Source organism: Oppia nitens, unplaced genomic scaffold (assembly GCF_028296485.1).
Source record: "Oppia nitens isolate AA-2021 unplaced genomic scaffold, nextdenovo-longstitch-racon4-pilon3 scaffold17_pilon_pilon_pilon, whole genome shotgun sequence".
Taxonomy (NCBI): Eukaryota; Metazoa; Arthropoda; class Arachnida; order Sarcoptiformes; family Oppiidae; genus Oppia; species Oppia nitens.
In genome coordinates this window covers 168,024-184,635 of record NW_026533196.1, presented here as the reverse complement: position 1 = coordinate 184,635, position 16,612 = coordinate 168,024, and the positions used below count along the sequence as shown (strand labels likewise).

At 25.0% G+C, this 16,612-nt stretch overlaps 2 protein-coding genes across 2 annotated transcripts; one reads left to right on the top strand and one right to left on the bottom strand.

The window, feature by feature from the left end:
- The first annotated feature begins 3,571 nt into the window (after window positions 1–3,571).
- LOC128965415 (nuclear factor NF-kappa-B p100 subunit-like) lies at window positions 3,572–6,703 on the top strand. The gene is made up of 10 exons (XM_054312107.1): window positions 3,572–4,060; window positions 4,354–4,490; window positions 4,552–4,706; window positions 4,764–4,885; window positions 4,988–5,143; window positions 5,236–5,298; window positions 5,874–5,985; window positions 6,069–6,093; window positions 6,165–6,480; window positions 6,539–6,703. Exons 1-10 carry the CDS (start codon window positions 3,637–3,639, stop codon window positions 6,679–6,681), a joined length of 1,653 nt encoding a protein of 550 aa, XP_054168082.1. The 5' UTR covers window positions 3,572–3,636; the 3' UTR covers window positions 6,682–6,703.
- Window positions 6,704–8,037: 1,334 nt separating this feature from the next.
- Window positions 8,038–15,232, bottom strand: LOC128965410 (protein FAM13A-like). Its single transcript, XM_054312103.1, has 8 exons — window positions 14,976–15,232; window positions 11,648–12,017; window positions 11,469–11,575; window positions 10,959–11,394; window positions 10,750–10,902; window positions 9,032–10,682; window positions 8,545–8,971; window positions 8,038–8,260 (listed from the first exon to the last, which is right to left on the bottom strand). Exons 3-8 carry the CDS (start codon window positions 11,562–11,564, stop codon window positions 8,189–8,191), a joined length of 2,835 nt encoding a protein of 944 aa, XP_054168078.1. The 5' UTR covers window positions 11,565–11,575; window positions 11,648–12,017; window positions 14,976–15,232; the 3' UTR covers window positions 8,038–8,188.
- Window positions 15,233–16,612: the final 1,380 nt, after the last annotated feature.

Here is a 16,612-nt window from a genome sequence, read left to right as displayed (position 1 = left end):
AGGACACTTTTATGGCTATTGCAATAAATGCTTGAAACATACGTAAAATTTATTGTTTTTTAATAAATTATTTACTAAACAAACATTTATATTGTTTGTGTTGATAGTTTGAAAATTACATTTCTAATGAATATTATAGATATATTGAAGTAATTTAAATGAATGTTATATTGTAGATAGTATTCAATATACTACAGTATACGGTATATTCAGTATACTATGAATTTATTTTTAGAATAATATAGTATTAAATTATTAGACAAATCTATTGCTGAAATAATGTTATTAATTTAAAGTGCTTTCAGTTTTATGTTTGATTTGATTTAATGTAATGTAATACTAATAATGTACAGTAAAGATTTTCAAATAAGACTCTCTGACGTAATAAAAAGTAATACTAGTAAAAAATTCATACAAATACAACATTACATATATTTATAATAATTGTAGTCCTCATAGTAAAGATATAAAATTGTATTACATGTTGTCATTTATTGTACTAATAGTATGACAATCATCTGATTCATTATAGGTCTTTACGGGTTAAGTGTGTGCATAGCATTAATAGTGTATTCTTATTAGGTCAYTCTTAGACAACGTTATCATATTTATTTCTATTTAACAATAAATATGATAACGTTGTCTAAGARTGACCTAATAAAAATACACTATTAATGCTATGCACACACTTAACCCGTAAAGACCTATAATGAATCAGATGATTGTCATACTATTAGTACAATAAATGACAACATGTAATACAATTTTATATCTATATATTTATATCTCGATATATATGAATGTACGATACATAACATGATTACATGACGTAATAATCGAGAGTCGTTATTCAACCACAGGACTGTATACAATAATACAAGAGTTTGACACTAAATATCATACAGTATTTACTATGATTTTACTTTAGATATAATCTATAAATATATTATTTTTTTAAAAAATATTATAAGTAATATATTGGAAAATATTAATAAATATATCAATTATTTAATGTTTTGCCTTTTATTATTTTCAATGTAATATTATAAATAGAGTTCGATCAACATTCCCAGGGAACATTCAAAGTTCCCTAAAAAATCCCTCAAATTTTCTCGGAAAATATGGAAAATATTTTATTACCTCTCCCTTGATCGTTAGAATTAAATAGTATTAAAACTTAAATATTTTGCAAAAAAATATTTAAATATTAAAAAATAGATTTCAATTCAATAAGTTTAGTAAAACTATTTATCAATACAACCTAAAATAAAGTTTAATATAATATTTGTTTTTCTAACATTATAATAAAATGTGTTGTTTAGAGTTTAATAGGTGGTATCACAAGGAAATAGATTCCCTAGGAATTCCCAGAGAGCAGAAACATAAGGAACTTTTGGTAAATAAAACGAGGGAATCTGATCCAACCCTTATTATAAATAAAAAAAACTTGAAAATTATAAAAGCTTTAGTAATACTATCAATGCTGTATATCCTAGACATATCTGTATAATGTAGACATACTGTACTTAATTCATATATTAATGGTTTGATTACATTTTAATACATAGTTAATTATCCAATCAATATTAATATTATTAAAGTTTTTTAAAAATTGTTTTAATAATAAAGTTAAATACTAATATTAAAGTTAATATTAAAATATTTTATAAATAGTCAATATATAAATAATACTTTAAGCATTATTTAAATAATTCATATATAAAAATGTCATTATGTATTGTATTATAGTTGAATGTAATTTAGTTGTATTTATTGTTTATATATTTTGATTTTTCTTTATTTTTTTAATTATTTATTAATAAATTAATTAATATTGTATTGATATAAACGTACACATTATTAGAGTGTAATTTTGACCTATTAAATTATAATTTTCATCAATAAGTTTTTCAATTTAATACATTTTTATATATTGTAATTTTATTTAATGAAAATTTGTAAAAAAATCCTTAAACATTATTATTAAATTGTTTATTATTGTATTGAATAAATTGGTAAAAAATAGAGACATAACTTTTATAATTTTGTTGACCTGAGGACAAAATTTATTATATATACGATTACAAACCTATTAACTAATTTTATTGAAAGAAAATTTTTATTACAAAATTGAGGACAAAATTAATTTATCTTTAAATTTCATTGACAATAAACATAAAAAATGTAAAAACGATGGACGAAATTGTAAATTTATTATATTCTACTTAATTGTAAAATTAATAATTATTTTATTTATAATTGAATTAAAAATATTATGAAGAATAATAATTAACTAATGCTTAAACAACAATAAATAAATATTTAGCAAAATTTTGGTTATCATAAAAAATCAATTAAATACAAATCATACATAATATTAAAAAATATCTAATCAGACATTAAACCTTTAAATTGTTATCCAATAAAATATGTTTGAAAATAGAGTCGATTTTAGGGGCCGTTCTGTTGAAAGAGTTTTTTGAATTATTATTGAAGTCGTCCTTCACTTACCTGTTGTTAACAAACAAAACAATAATAAGAAATCTAATACTCTCTCTCTCTCTCTCTCTCTCTCTCTCTCTCTCTCTCTCTCTCTCTGTAACTTATTTATATAATTTCAATAAAACTATATATTCTAATATTTGTGTTTTTATAGCAAATTGGTAGAGAAATGGTTAGCAGAGAGTGTTATGCAACTGACTGTTAAAGACAAGGCCTCCCAAACCGGTGTCTCATATAATACATTGAATCAAATGTTATATACTATAGAATTGCAATAATGTATTGAATAGATTGAGAATCCAAATGAACATCATTTGCAATACACTCAACACATTAAATACTTAACGTATAACACATTATAGATTAAAGCTCTGGATTTTCCGCTAATTTCAGGGACATCTCAATACTTGATTGCTTTTAAAAAGACAATCTCTTAAGTCATATAATATGACGTCAAATATATACTTCTTTTGTCGACTCCTTTCTTCCATTGTCTGCAAACATGAGTTTCTCATCAAATCATTTATACGATGACTATAGACAACACTCCATATGCCATATCCACAGCAAATCCCTAAATCACCGCAAATGTTATGTTTATATTAATGTTAAGTTTAATGTTTTAAAATACATAGATTTGCTGTATGTATGTGTTGTGTTGTCTCTTGACTTATAACAGCAATTAAATCAATGGCTTTTTATACTGTATGTCAATAGCTTAACGTTATGCTTGACATGTAATTAGTATTTTTGACTCAAACTACTGATAAGACAACTAATTAGAGAATTGTGTTATATTTATTTATATATAAGAATCGTCTAATTATTTTTGGGTTTTCCAACATTACATCCCTTTCCCGATACATATCGTATTCAAATAAATATCTAATCAATTCATTTTGTCACAGAAAAAACTTTTCTCTTGTATAAAATGCCAATTATGTGTTACATAACACAAAATTATTTAAAAATGTTTTTATTTATTTATTGACAACAAATAAGACATTACTTTTAAATAAAAATATAACTAAAATTAAATTTCATTAAAGTTTAAAACAAAATCATTTTAATTGAATGGTTGTGATAGTGAATAAAAGTTTTTCAACAATTGATAGTTTATAATATTTGTGATAAATGTCTGCACAAAATAGTAATTATTTAATTTCCAATGTATCTGATAATACAATTGAAAGTTTGCCACAAATCAATCATTTGTCATCAAATGTCTCGTCAATCACTAACACATCGATAACCACATCAACCATCAGTAGTCCGAGAGACTCGTATTCCTGTTATATCAATGGACTAACCATTGAGATAACAAACCCCAACAATAGTGATACTAATAGTGATACACTTCAGACCTCCACATCAGTACTTATGTCCGACTCTTCCACTCCTTCTCTCATTTTAACACTGGATTCACCTAATAATGTCACTCAAAGTACTGTTACATCAGCCTCTCCTATACCTCCACTGATTCTCCCAAACCCACAAACAAACGGCTTTCAGCACAATATGACATCGCATGAGATTCACGTGGAAAACATGAGACAAAGTGAGCTTTTTATTAATTTTTGACGTTTTATCCAATCATCAAAATTTAATTATTAGATTTAAATAATTTTTTCTAATTACACCGTCAGATAAACTAAATATTATTGTTTGTTAAATCTTGTAATTGAAATACAGTAATAAGTTTTATTATAGATTAAGTTTATTAATTTAATTTAAATGCATATTTTTGATGTCTGTAACTAATTATGTATTGCTTTTACTAAATAGTTATAAATATTATAAATTTATACTTCATTTATAAAATATAAAAACACGATATTATTATAATTAAAGATAACAGATCTCATCTGAAGATTTTAGAGCAGCCAACGAATCGCATTAGATATCGATATAGAAGTGAAAAGGGCTCTCACGGGGGACTAACCGGAGAAAATAGTTCACAAAATAAGAAAACATATCCAACTGTTAAGGTAACTGAGCTGAACATATATTGACAAACAATAATAATTTACAGTTTAATTGCTTCAAAAGATAGAAAACTATCACTCGTCAGCTCAGGTATATATTAGGGCCAGTCTATACACTAATGAGGACAGACCAAAGAATCACGTACATAAGCTCATGGGCCGACATTGCAATGATGAGGGACATTGCATTGTTCCCGTTTCAGACAATATGATCGCTACGTAAGTCTATAAGTTAGAAAAATATTGAAAATAATAATACAAATAACCATTGAATAGATTTCAGAATTTAGGCGTTTTGTTTGTCGGCAAAAAAGAAGTGCCGGATATTATCTTCAGACGAAAATTAGACGAAACCAATACAATCAACAACTCTTACATCAATTCAATTCATTTATCGGGTTTGTCTTAATTAAAGACATTTTATTACTATAAATAAAACAAAATTTTTATTTATTAAAAGATGATATTTTATTTATTGATTGATTTTAATTTATGAATAGATATCGATAAACAAAGATTACGTGAAGAATCAGAAAAGGAAGCAAAAGATATGAATTTAAATTCAGTGAAAATATGTTTTGAAGCCTTTGTTTACGAAAATGACATGAGTTATGCCATTTGCAATCCTGTCTTTTCCCGTCCCGTTGCCAATCAAAGTAAATTATTTTATGATAATAATAGTAATTATTATTATTTCTTAAATCATTAATTTTTTTTAAAATAATATTTAATTAAAAATTGTTAACAGAATCACCAGATTCTGGTGAATTGAAAATTGTAAGAATGGATAAGCATTGGGGATCCGCCACAGGTCTGACATTTATATTATAATTGCATTTTATATTATGATATTGCATATCATATATATATATAGATATTATATAGTATTTATATCCAGTATAATAATAATACTACATATGAAAAGAAATAATATAAAAATATGATTATATTTTAATTTTAGAATAATAATTGAATAATTCCACGAAATATCTTATGATTCAAACATCAAATTATAGAATAAAAATTTGTTGAAATTTTTTTAATACACAATAAAAACAAGTTTTAAATTATAGGTTTAACATAGGATTAGTTATTTGACTTGAATTTACAAATTATTATATAATGATTTATATTTCATAATAAATTTCATTTCATTTAAATAGATATTTACTTATAAAAAATATGTTGCTATACAAAATTGACATATATTAAGATATATGATTTACTTTAATGAATACATTTGTCAAATATGATTAAATAATTATTTGAAACTTTACATTCAGTTTATTTGCTAATATAACAAAATAAATTTTAAACATTTTACATAATATTTTTATTAATCATTAAAAAAATATAATTATCAATAATTCTGTAATAATATATTAGGTGATGAAGAGGTGTTTTTGTTGTGCGAAAAAGTCAACAAAAAAGAGATTAAAATACGATTTTTTGAGACCGATAGCGAAGGCAATCAGCTTTGGGAGAGTTTTGCTAATTTGTGAGACATTTTGCAAAATCATATTACGCTGACATTGAATGCTTGATATTAATAATATAATTATTTATATTTTCTATGTTTAGCTCTGAGGCTGACGTTCACCATCAGGTTATTTATGCGATACAAACCATTTAAAACAGTAATTATAAATAAATATATATATATCTGTCTGAAATCAGGTGGCAATCGTGTTTCGGACGCCTCCCTATAGAGACCCAAATATAGAGACATCAGTACAGGTATACTTGCAGTTATACCGAGCCCGTGATGGTGAGTACAGTGAGCCCCGACCCTTCACCTATAAACCAAAAGATACCGAAGACAATGAAAGCATCGATAGGAAGCGTCGCAAAATCAGTCACTTTAACCCCACTGTCCCTCATATCAGCAATGATAGCGGCAATACTACATTTGTAAGCCATTCATATCCTAATTTACATACAGATCCTAACAATGATTCACGAGATAATAACAATAACAATATTGGATATTATGGTATTTACTTTTTTATGATCAGTAATATTCATAATAAATGGATTATCAATTTTTTTAGGGCACTCCAACTGTTTGGATGATTATCCAAAGCGTAAAACCCATTTGCAAAATAAGTCAAATAACATAAATCGTAATATCAATCAAAACCTTAAAAAAGGGACATTCATTGAAAATTCAAACGTTGTTTTACTCTTTTCATAAAATAAATGATAAGTTTATAACTCGGGTTAGTTTAGACTATTATATTAAAATAATTAAAATCATAAAAGTAATTATCATTTATAACATATATATATATATATTATTAGAGATTGGTTTACTGAAAATATAATTATCTAAACCGACCTCTATTTTATAAGTATTATCTAAATATATAATTAGTATTATAATTGTTGCTCAAAATTTTTATATTTAATCATTTGATTTAAAATTTTTATGACCAATTGTTTGATTTTCAATATTTTATATTTATTAAATATTATATTTTTGATAGATTTTATATTATATAAAATTAAATAAATAATTAATAAAATATATAATAAAATTAATTTTAATAATTAACAATATCATTACACATAATAAATATATTGATTTTTAAATTAAATTTTATTATAATAATAACAATATTGTTTATCATAAAATTAATATCATTTTAAATTTCAGTCAAATATAAATTAATGTTTATCAAGTGATAAAATTTAAATATTTATACGTAAATGTTATTTGTTCAACAATTTTGATAATATATGAAATATAATTTTAATTAATTATACAATAATTTACTCTATAATGATATGACAAACATCATTGAAAAATAAATATTTCTTCAAATATATATATATATATATATATACCTGTATATAAATATGTGCTCAATTTTTAGATATTAACATACTGTATATACGAATATAGTTATTATTTTTTATTATATAATAATTTATACACAGAGACATTATAATTTAAAAAGAGTTATCAAAATTATATATTAAACAAAAATATGTAATTCTTAATACATTATGACTGTATTAATTGTATGCACAACTAATTTCTAACATTTGATAATTTTGGATAAAGCTTTTCAAATTATATTATATATAAATATATTTGTATGTACTGTATATGCGTTTATAATAAATCAAATGAATATACAATAAGATTTATTATATAATTTAATCAACAATAAAACAATTATTACATTCTATATTAAGGTAATGTAATATATGATTAATTAATTGTAATTAAGTAGATGTATTGGCTGAAAATGATATAATTATAGTAAATATATATTTAATAAAAAGTAAATTAATATATTATACTAAAGTTCAATATTTACGCACCTTTTATACAGATATAGCATTAGATATTAATTTTAAAGATTACTTTTAATCGCAAACATAACTTTTAAATAAAAAGTTGAGTTCATTTAAATAAACTCAATTACATTAACTCTATTTTAGAGAACTTCATAATTAATATTGATATTTAAGTTTTGATTAATTATATAGTTTGTTACTAAAATTTTGTTACTTAAATAAAATCACATAAATATATAGCCGCCAACATATAATATTTACACTTACGGTAATAATTTATTAACATTTAAAAAGTTGTTATATAATTAAATATTTTTTTTGTCACAAAAACTGTTAAAAATCTTCAATATATCCATAATTAACATTAAATAATATGAGCAAAATATTTGTTAAATTCATAACATAATTAACTGGGATTCGTGTTTAGAGACCAAGGCTTCCAATAAACGAAGTTTTCCTTTAGTGTGCTGTAAATCAATTTAATAATATATTTTTAATTTTAGATAAAAAATAATTAATAAAAAGTAAACCAATTAATAAAAAGTAAACCAATTAATAAGTATATTACTAATACCAACAATAAAAAATCAATTGTCATTACCGTAATTCTAATACTAATATTATAGACTAAAATAAACAATTTGCGCTTTAAATAAACAAAAATATAAAAAACTATACAATTTGTCAATTGAATAGAAAGTTTATGCAAATAAAATGTGTAAAAATCAATGAATAGAGTGATGAGACAAACCTTATAATTTGAATAAACTGATCCCATATTGACTTTATCTTCTTTTTCCACTTTACGACCCATTATTCTCATGAAATCATTTTCGAAATCTCTTAAAACAGTTCTTAGATTTCTTTTTTGAAGACGAGTTTCGTTCAATAAGTGATTCAACTCTGATAACGACATTTCATGTAAATTACTGAATTGAATAGTTTTTAACTCTTTGTTTGACTTAGAATTGGTGATCATTTCATCAGTGATGGCACCAAACAATGTATTATCACTACTATTAGTGATTTGTATTGAAGCCATGGCCTCACTCTTTGAATGAGATGGAGAAGTGAAGTCCATAGCAATGTGTTCTAATATGGGCTGTAGTTCTGCCGACTCTTTGCTTCCAACTTTTGGAGGCATTGTCTTCGCTACCATTCTCTTCACAATTCGATATCTAATTATTTAATTAATAATTAATTAAATGTTTCCCACATTTATTAGACATTATACATACCGATCATAAAGAGGTCGCACTATTTCACGCTCAGCCTTAGTGGTTGGTCGTCCGTAAAGTGCTTCAAAACGGAGTAATGCCTTTTGAAGTGTTAGTTTTTCTTCAATGATCTCTTCAGATGTCATCTCTTCAAGAATTTCCGGTCGATTCGCTGCTTTGCGTTTATCTTCAATAGTTCTTTCAATTTCTTTGATTGTTTCGCTTATATTTATCAAAGATTTACTACAATTAAATTCTTTTGTTTCATTTGGTAAAAGATTTTGTTTATCAATTGATTCCATATATAAGTCATCTTTAAATTCTTTCAAGTCTTTCTTCAGTCGATTCATTTCGAGTACAAGAGCTCGACCCTCAGGACAACTCATTTTCTGTTCGAGTGACGGACGAAATCCCTTTTCTTTTTCAAATTCGTATTCAAAATGCTTTAATTTTTTCTTAACATTTTGTATTTTCTTAGTTATAGATCTAATACTTGTATTGATTAACTCATTTTGTTTGATGTCACGTATTGGTGCCCTTATCTTCATTTGTTCCACAGGTGGTGACGGAGGTATAGTTGGATCCAAATGAACGCTTCGATTACTTAAATAATTTCTGTAAGCACTGGGAGAAAGTGGTGCCTCATATGAAACGGCTTTCTTCAGAAATTGTGAGACAGAAGTCGATGGATTTGGTGCCAAATTATCACTTGTAATCGCACTTTCGCTCTCATGTGAAGATCGCGGCCAACTGTATCTGTGCTCAGATAAAATTGGTTCAGAAATATCAATATTTTGAAACACTGTTTTGAAATCCAGATGAGGAATCTTGTCTTTGTTGTCAATTTCATCTTTATTACTGTAATTATTATTATTATTTATATTATTATTGTTTTGATTATCAATTGGCGTTATCTCAACCAAAGTACGACAGTTTCTGTCATCATTTGTTTGTGATATTTGGCACGTCTTGAATATAACATTACTTTCATTGTCATTATTTTCACTGCAATTCTCTTTATATGAGTCCATATTGTCAATCAAATCACTGCACAAATTAACACTTTGACAACTAATGTTTGGTTGTTTTTGATTGCACTGGTCATCAAACTGGTCACTGGTATCAGAAATACAATGAAGTTGGCTATCATAGGCCGAACACCGTTCATCAGTGTCTAACTCTCGGCGTTTGGCTTCAGGTGGGTGTGGACTCGAAGTGTTGCGAAAATTCAAATTTTCAAACTTATTGACGGCTGTAATAAACTCAGTGTTCAACAAGTTTTCATCAGAACTACACCGACGAATGTCTTTGTCTTTTGAGTCAATTAGTGTCTCTTCAGAGTTTGACCGAAACGGTGGCGAATTTGAAAGACATTTACTTTCTTTTCGTTTTCGACTTTCTTGTGATGTGTTATGCAATAAAAGTGATGGTATTTCAATAGACAATTGGTTTTCATCTGAATCAGCACTAATTGGATTGGGATCTGGAATTTCAACGGTTAATGGAGACATTGCGAAGACAGTAGTGAATATAGAATCGGTTAAATCGATATTAAATATGTTAGTAAAGTGATCGATAAAAAGTGTCACGACTTCATTGGCCATTGATTGCTCGCGGAGTCCTTTATAGGTATCGACATTCACTTTAAACATATTGGGGGCGAAAACAATACCTAAAAATATTTATTCAATCAATTAATATTTACAAATTCATGTCTTCCACTAATTATTAAATTAAACCTAAGTTTGCTGAAGTCATTCGGTTTTCTTTTTGAAGAGCTATTCGGTTCAAAAAAGCCGACAAATACTTTAATGTATAATAGTTTTCGTCGGCGAGTCTCGAAACCAAAGCTCGCAAATTGTGAATACATTTTCTTTCGTCCGTTTCGTAATCTATTGATTCAAAGACAACTAATTAAATATAAAACTTTACCAAAAATATACCATACTTTTAATGGCCTCCAAAAATTGAGACGTGTCGGGAATGAGAGGTTGTGGCAGTTCTCGCAAAAACTGTTTCAAAAGAGCCGAAGCGGATGCAATGTCTCCTTCAGACTCGAGGTTGGCGTCACCCGTATTGTCAAATGAATGTTTCAATTTATCAATCATTTTTGCGTTACCACTAATCCTAAAGAGGCCCTCCTGTAGAAAACCTCCCGAGTCTTCAATAAAATGACACAAACGGGTGACAACAAAAGGAATAAAGGGTTCTTCGCTTGTGTTGGAATGTGATAACACATCGAGAGAAACGCCAAAAACTTTTGACTCGCATTGAGAGCTTTGAGTAATGGTTTTATGGTAATTGGGTTTTCGTCTCAATAGCGGAGATGACAAAAGTTTTCGCATTCGGTCGATACGACTTTCGGATACACAAACATCTAAACTCTGGTCAAAAAAATTGGTTTTTATTAATGAGTAATTGAATTCAATATACTTTATGACAAATTTGTAAAAAAAACCTTTGAATTGTTTGCGTGAAGAGTTTCGTCGGATCCGCTTTGCTCTGAATGCGTGACATCAACCGATGCAGAAGTTCTTCTCATACGTGACTTCATAATTCAATGGTCTTTGTAATCATTCATTTTTGGTTAATCATTATATACCAAACATTTCTTTAAGTATACATTCAAATACTTACAATCAAATGGTAGTTCACATAGTAGTTAATAAATTGATAACTATTTATTATATCTAATATTTATTTGATGATTGTTGCAAATATAATGAGATAATTTTTCTTCAAGTAAATCAATAATTAGTTAACTAAATAATTAAGTTGTTATTTAATGGCAAAACATTGAGATCTCTGTCGACAAACATAACTGAATTCAGGGCTGTTTTAGTGATCGACACGAGACAATCCTCAGCGATAACATTCGTGTCTTAAAAAACCGTTTGTCTTCTAAGGTATGCCCTCTTAACGTCCCTCTAAATCACTACCAAATTGTCGGATTACAAGCTATACCTCATTCAGACAAAAACAATGGCACTTTCGGTGATAAAATTAACTATAAATAAAAAAATTATTTAATGTGATAATCCTTAATATTAAAAACAAACAAAAATAGTATATTTTAATAAATGTATTTATGTATATAATTTTATTTATAAAAGTCAAAAATCAATTTTACACCAAAAAATATAACACTAAAATAATTTTTTTTAAAATAAAATAAAAACACATTTAAAAAGAATATGATTACTAAAATGTATTTACTTTCAACACAACATTTCAAATGCATTCAAATTATTGTTTTTAGTTATTCTTTCTAAACTTGTTTTTCATGTCAAATATTTTTCATTTTCAAGGATACATTTAAATCATAAAAAACTATTCACTTATAATAAAAAACAGTGAAAATAGAAGACTTATAAAAAATAGTAATTTGTAACTAAATGTTATAAATTGTTTTTGTTGAGTAGGTTTCAAATTTAATATTAATAAATATCAAAAATAACAATTTAAATGGTCAAACTAATGTCAAATATAAAACATTTTACAATTTTTATATAGAGTAATACAATATATATTTTTGGATACAATACAGTATAAGTATAGGATTACACAAATTTCATTGTCTCCGAGTGGTTGTAAGTTATAATTATATACCGTTTATATATAGTATATTAATAAAGAAAATTATGCAATCATTTGAATTTCATCAAAAAAGTAGAGATTATAGAGAACCTTATGGATTGTTATTTGGCAGTGAAGTCAATATTAAAATAGCTATTATTGGAGACATTTATATAGAGTCATATATAAGACATTATCAATATAACACTTTAAGATAATAGTTCTGTTTGTATGCGTGCACATTTCATCAACAACCATATTTTAATTCAAATCTAAAAATGTATTGTTATATTTTCAATTATTATTTAAAGTAATGTTATTTCTATTGTAAATTTTAAATGATTATTGAGCTCAGGTAGGTTTTAGGGATAGGTAGGCAGATGCTGTGTAATAACATATTGCTATATTCTATAAGTCACACGGCACCGGGAGGTTAGCTACCTGTGCTAAATTTTTGTAAAATTTCCTCAAATGCAAAAATTTCCAATTTGTGTGAAAATTTTCAATTTTTATTGAAAGCAATGTTATTTCTATGGGAAATTTTAAATGTTTATTTAGCACTGGTAGGTTTTAAGGACAGGTAGGCAGGTGTTGTGTAATTACACTTTGCTATATTGTGTGAGTCTTAGGGCACCGGGAGGTAAGCTACCTGTGCTAAGTTTTCGTAAAATTTTCTCAAATGCAAAAATTTTCAATTTGTTTTAAAATTTTGAATTTTTATTGAAAGCAATGTTATTTCTATAGGAAATTTTAAATGTTTATTTAGCACTGGTAGGTTTTAAGGACAGGTAGGCAGGTGTTGTGTAATTACACTTTGCTATATTGTGTGAGTTTTAGGGCACCGGGAGGTAAGCTACCTGTGCTAAATTTTTGTAAAATTTTCTCAAATGCAAAAACGATTAAATTTTCAATTTTTATTAAAATTATTTAAATTTATATAAAAACTAAAAATTCTCAAAAGTTTAGACCAAATAATGTCTAATGGTTCAGTAGTTTTGTTACATTAGGTTATGTAGTAGTTGTATAAACAAATTAAGTCTCATTCAAACTACTTATGATAATATTTTAAAATAAAAAGAATTGCACGTCTATTAGTAAAAGAATAAGACGTTGCGTTCTAGTTCACATTAAAATATTTCTATATTTATTCATATTTTAAGTCATTTAAATTATTGACAGCAAATGTATGTTTTGCCAAATAATTAATATTTTTAAGTTAAAATATATAAATTTTTCCTAAAAATAAAACTACTCACTATAGTATAGTATAATAGTATATTTAATATGATAATGTCAAAAATGTGCTGAAAAATCATAATATCCGCTATAAATGAATGTCTTAATAGTAATAAATTTCAAAGTCATTGTAATTATAGTAATCAACATTTGTTTATATGAACAACAAATTTAAACAATTAAATAATATCTACTATTTGTCACAAAAAATAATGTAAAAACAGATGACTAAAAACATCTGTTTTCATAAATATATTAAAAATTTAATAAAATAATAATACAATACTTTCTTCATATTTAATAAAATAATTGTAATAAATTATTTAAATTATTAATTAACATTATATTATACTTAATGTACTTTACTTTATTGTATTTATTTAACAAAATTATAGCAAATAATATTAAATTACTTAATGCAATAATATAAACATTATACTGTATTATCTTTGTTATACTAAATTATTATCACTAATATATAAATTTTAATATAAAAATATCAATATTTTAATAGCTATTTATTAAAGTGATATATTGCACAAAGATTATTGAATATAAATAAAAAATTATAATAATAACAATATTATTAAAATAAGGGGACAATCGTATCGATTAATCGATTAATTCATTATATTATCAACAATTGTCTTAAAAATTATCAAAGATGGCCAACATTTTTGCCATTTAATGATATCAATAGTTTAAGTATCATATAATAAAATAATCAAAATATTATAATAATATTAAAAATAAAATTAATTTAATGTAATTTAAAATTTTTATAAATTTTATTTTAAATATTATTATAATATTTAAATTATTAGAATAACTTATATTTTATTTAATGATATATAAAAATGTATTACATTTGGAGTCAATTGTCAAACATATCTCATATTATAGCAAACATTACATCATTTAAATGCAATCATCACTAAAATAATGTTTTTATTATTATTACTTAAAGACTATAATAATGATAATTGAATGAATCCTATGATAAATACAATTAATAAATTATAATAATTATAAGTATTGTATTATCAATGAAATCAACACCATTTGCATCAATTGTGATTATATATAGTGTAATAAAACAATAAACAAATGTCATATACAGTAGTAGTGTTAGTAGTAGTAGTAGTAGTCCTACCTGTTTGATGGCCAGAGATGGATGAGATGAAGACAAAAACAATGAGATAATCGATTAGATGGTGACTATTGTGTGACAAATATTGTGAGCAAATGTTTGGACACAACAGTAGAGTACATGTCATTGAATGCAATGCTTGTGTTATGTTATGTAACACACAGTTAGTTATCAATAGCTGTTTTGAGTGACTCTTGTTTGCAACCAATCAATGCTCCGATCAATGCATTGAACGTCACTTCAAGTGTGGCACTAATGCATGCATTCTATCAAAACAGTACTACAGTTACAGTATTACAGTATAGACTGTTGTTGTGTTGTTCATCAAAATGCATACAAACAACACTACAGCGCATGACATCAACACAAATAAACAACGCATAGTATCATCAAAAACATGGCTAACATTAACACCATTTAGAGACACACTTCACAGCAATACTCAGGTGTTTTGATAGGAAAAACAAGTTTGACATTACTTTTTAGTCATTAATACTGTACAGTATATCATATTATTAGTACATTATTAGTACATTATGTATGTATTATTAGTACTGTATTACACTTTATGATAACATTGATTTAAAATTAACCTAGTTTGATTTTATTAATCTAATTAAAGTAATTATATTTTTCATTATTACAAATTAATTAATTAAATATTTATTAGAATGAATTAAACAATATTATTTTATTATAAATTAAATAAATAATTATTGAAAGTTATAAAACTGCTATAAAAATTATATGTCGTTAAATAACTAATGTGTAAATATATCTTATATATTAAATAAAAGTGTTTTTAATCATTTCACATATTATTTGTTTACTAATTAACTTTTTCTAAAAAGTCATATAGTTTTTCATAAAAAATTGTATACTTTAATTAATTTTTAATAAAAATATTTTTGTTTATTGTTCAAGATATTGTTATTGATAATGTAATAACTTATAATGTTGCTATACTTGTTAGAATTATACTAAAGATGCTAGATCAAATTTTAATTTTATAATATAAATAATTTTGTTTTATTTAAATACTTTAATAATTTTTAACAATTTGTATTTTAACTAGATTTGAATCCTACATCCAAATACAATTGAAATATTAATATAATTAATATTTTTAATAAAATTGTGATGGTCTAAACATCACTTAAGCGGTTCCAGTGTCACCAAAACAATACAAAGTTACTTTGTAATATATAACTATAGTATACTGTATATATTTATGTATCTCTCTATTATAAGTTAAAATATATTTTAACTAAACAGTTATTTAGTTATATTTAATTATAATTCATATTATTATCAATTCTGTATTTACTTATTATTTCTTAATATTATGTTTATTTGTTTAAATTGATTCATGCTTTATTATTAATTATGTAAATTAGTTAAATTAATTATTATTATGTTATACTAGCTGTTATTATTAATACATGTAAATGATTAACTATCTCATTATAAATTATCAATAAATTGAAGCTCAGGCTAGCAATAGCTAGTCTAGGAGGGGCTTCCAGGCTCTCATAAACATTGRCTACTTATTAATAGTAAACCTTAGGTGTAACGAAGTTTGGCCATAATTCTGTGAACGCAGACAAGCCATTCCTAGTTCCGATACAAGGACTTCCGAT

Bases quoted from the DNA above. Each gene is read 5' to 3' on its own strand.
- LOC128965415 (XM_054312107.1), top strand. From the start codon at position 3,637: ATGTCTGCACAAAATAGTAATTATTTAATTTCCAATGTATCTGATAAT. The intron at 4,491-4,551 runs GTAACTGAGCTG...TTGCTTCAAAAG, and splicing joins AAACATATCCAACTGTTAAG to ATAGAAAACTATCACTCGTC. The intron at 6,481-6,538 runs GTATTTACTTTT...CAATTTTTTTAG, and splicing joins TAACAATATTGGATATTATG to GGCACTCCAACTGTTTGGAT.
- LOC128965410 (XM_054312103.1), bottom strand. From the start codon at position 11,564: ATGAAGTCACGTATGAGAAGAACTTCTGCATCGGTTGATGTCACGCAT. The intron at 8,972-9,031 runs GTATGTATAATG...TTAAATAATTAG, and splicing joins GTGCGACCTCTTTATGATCG to ATATCGAATTGTGAAGAGAA. The intron at 8,261-8,544 runs GTTTGTCTCATC...ATTGATTTACAG, and splicing joins CAGTTTATTCAAATTATAAG to CACACTAAAGGAAAACTTCG.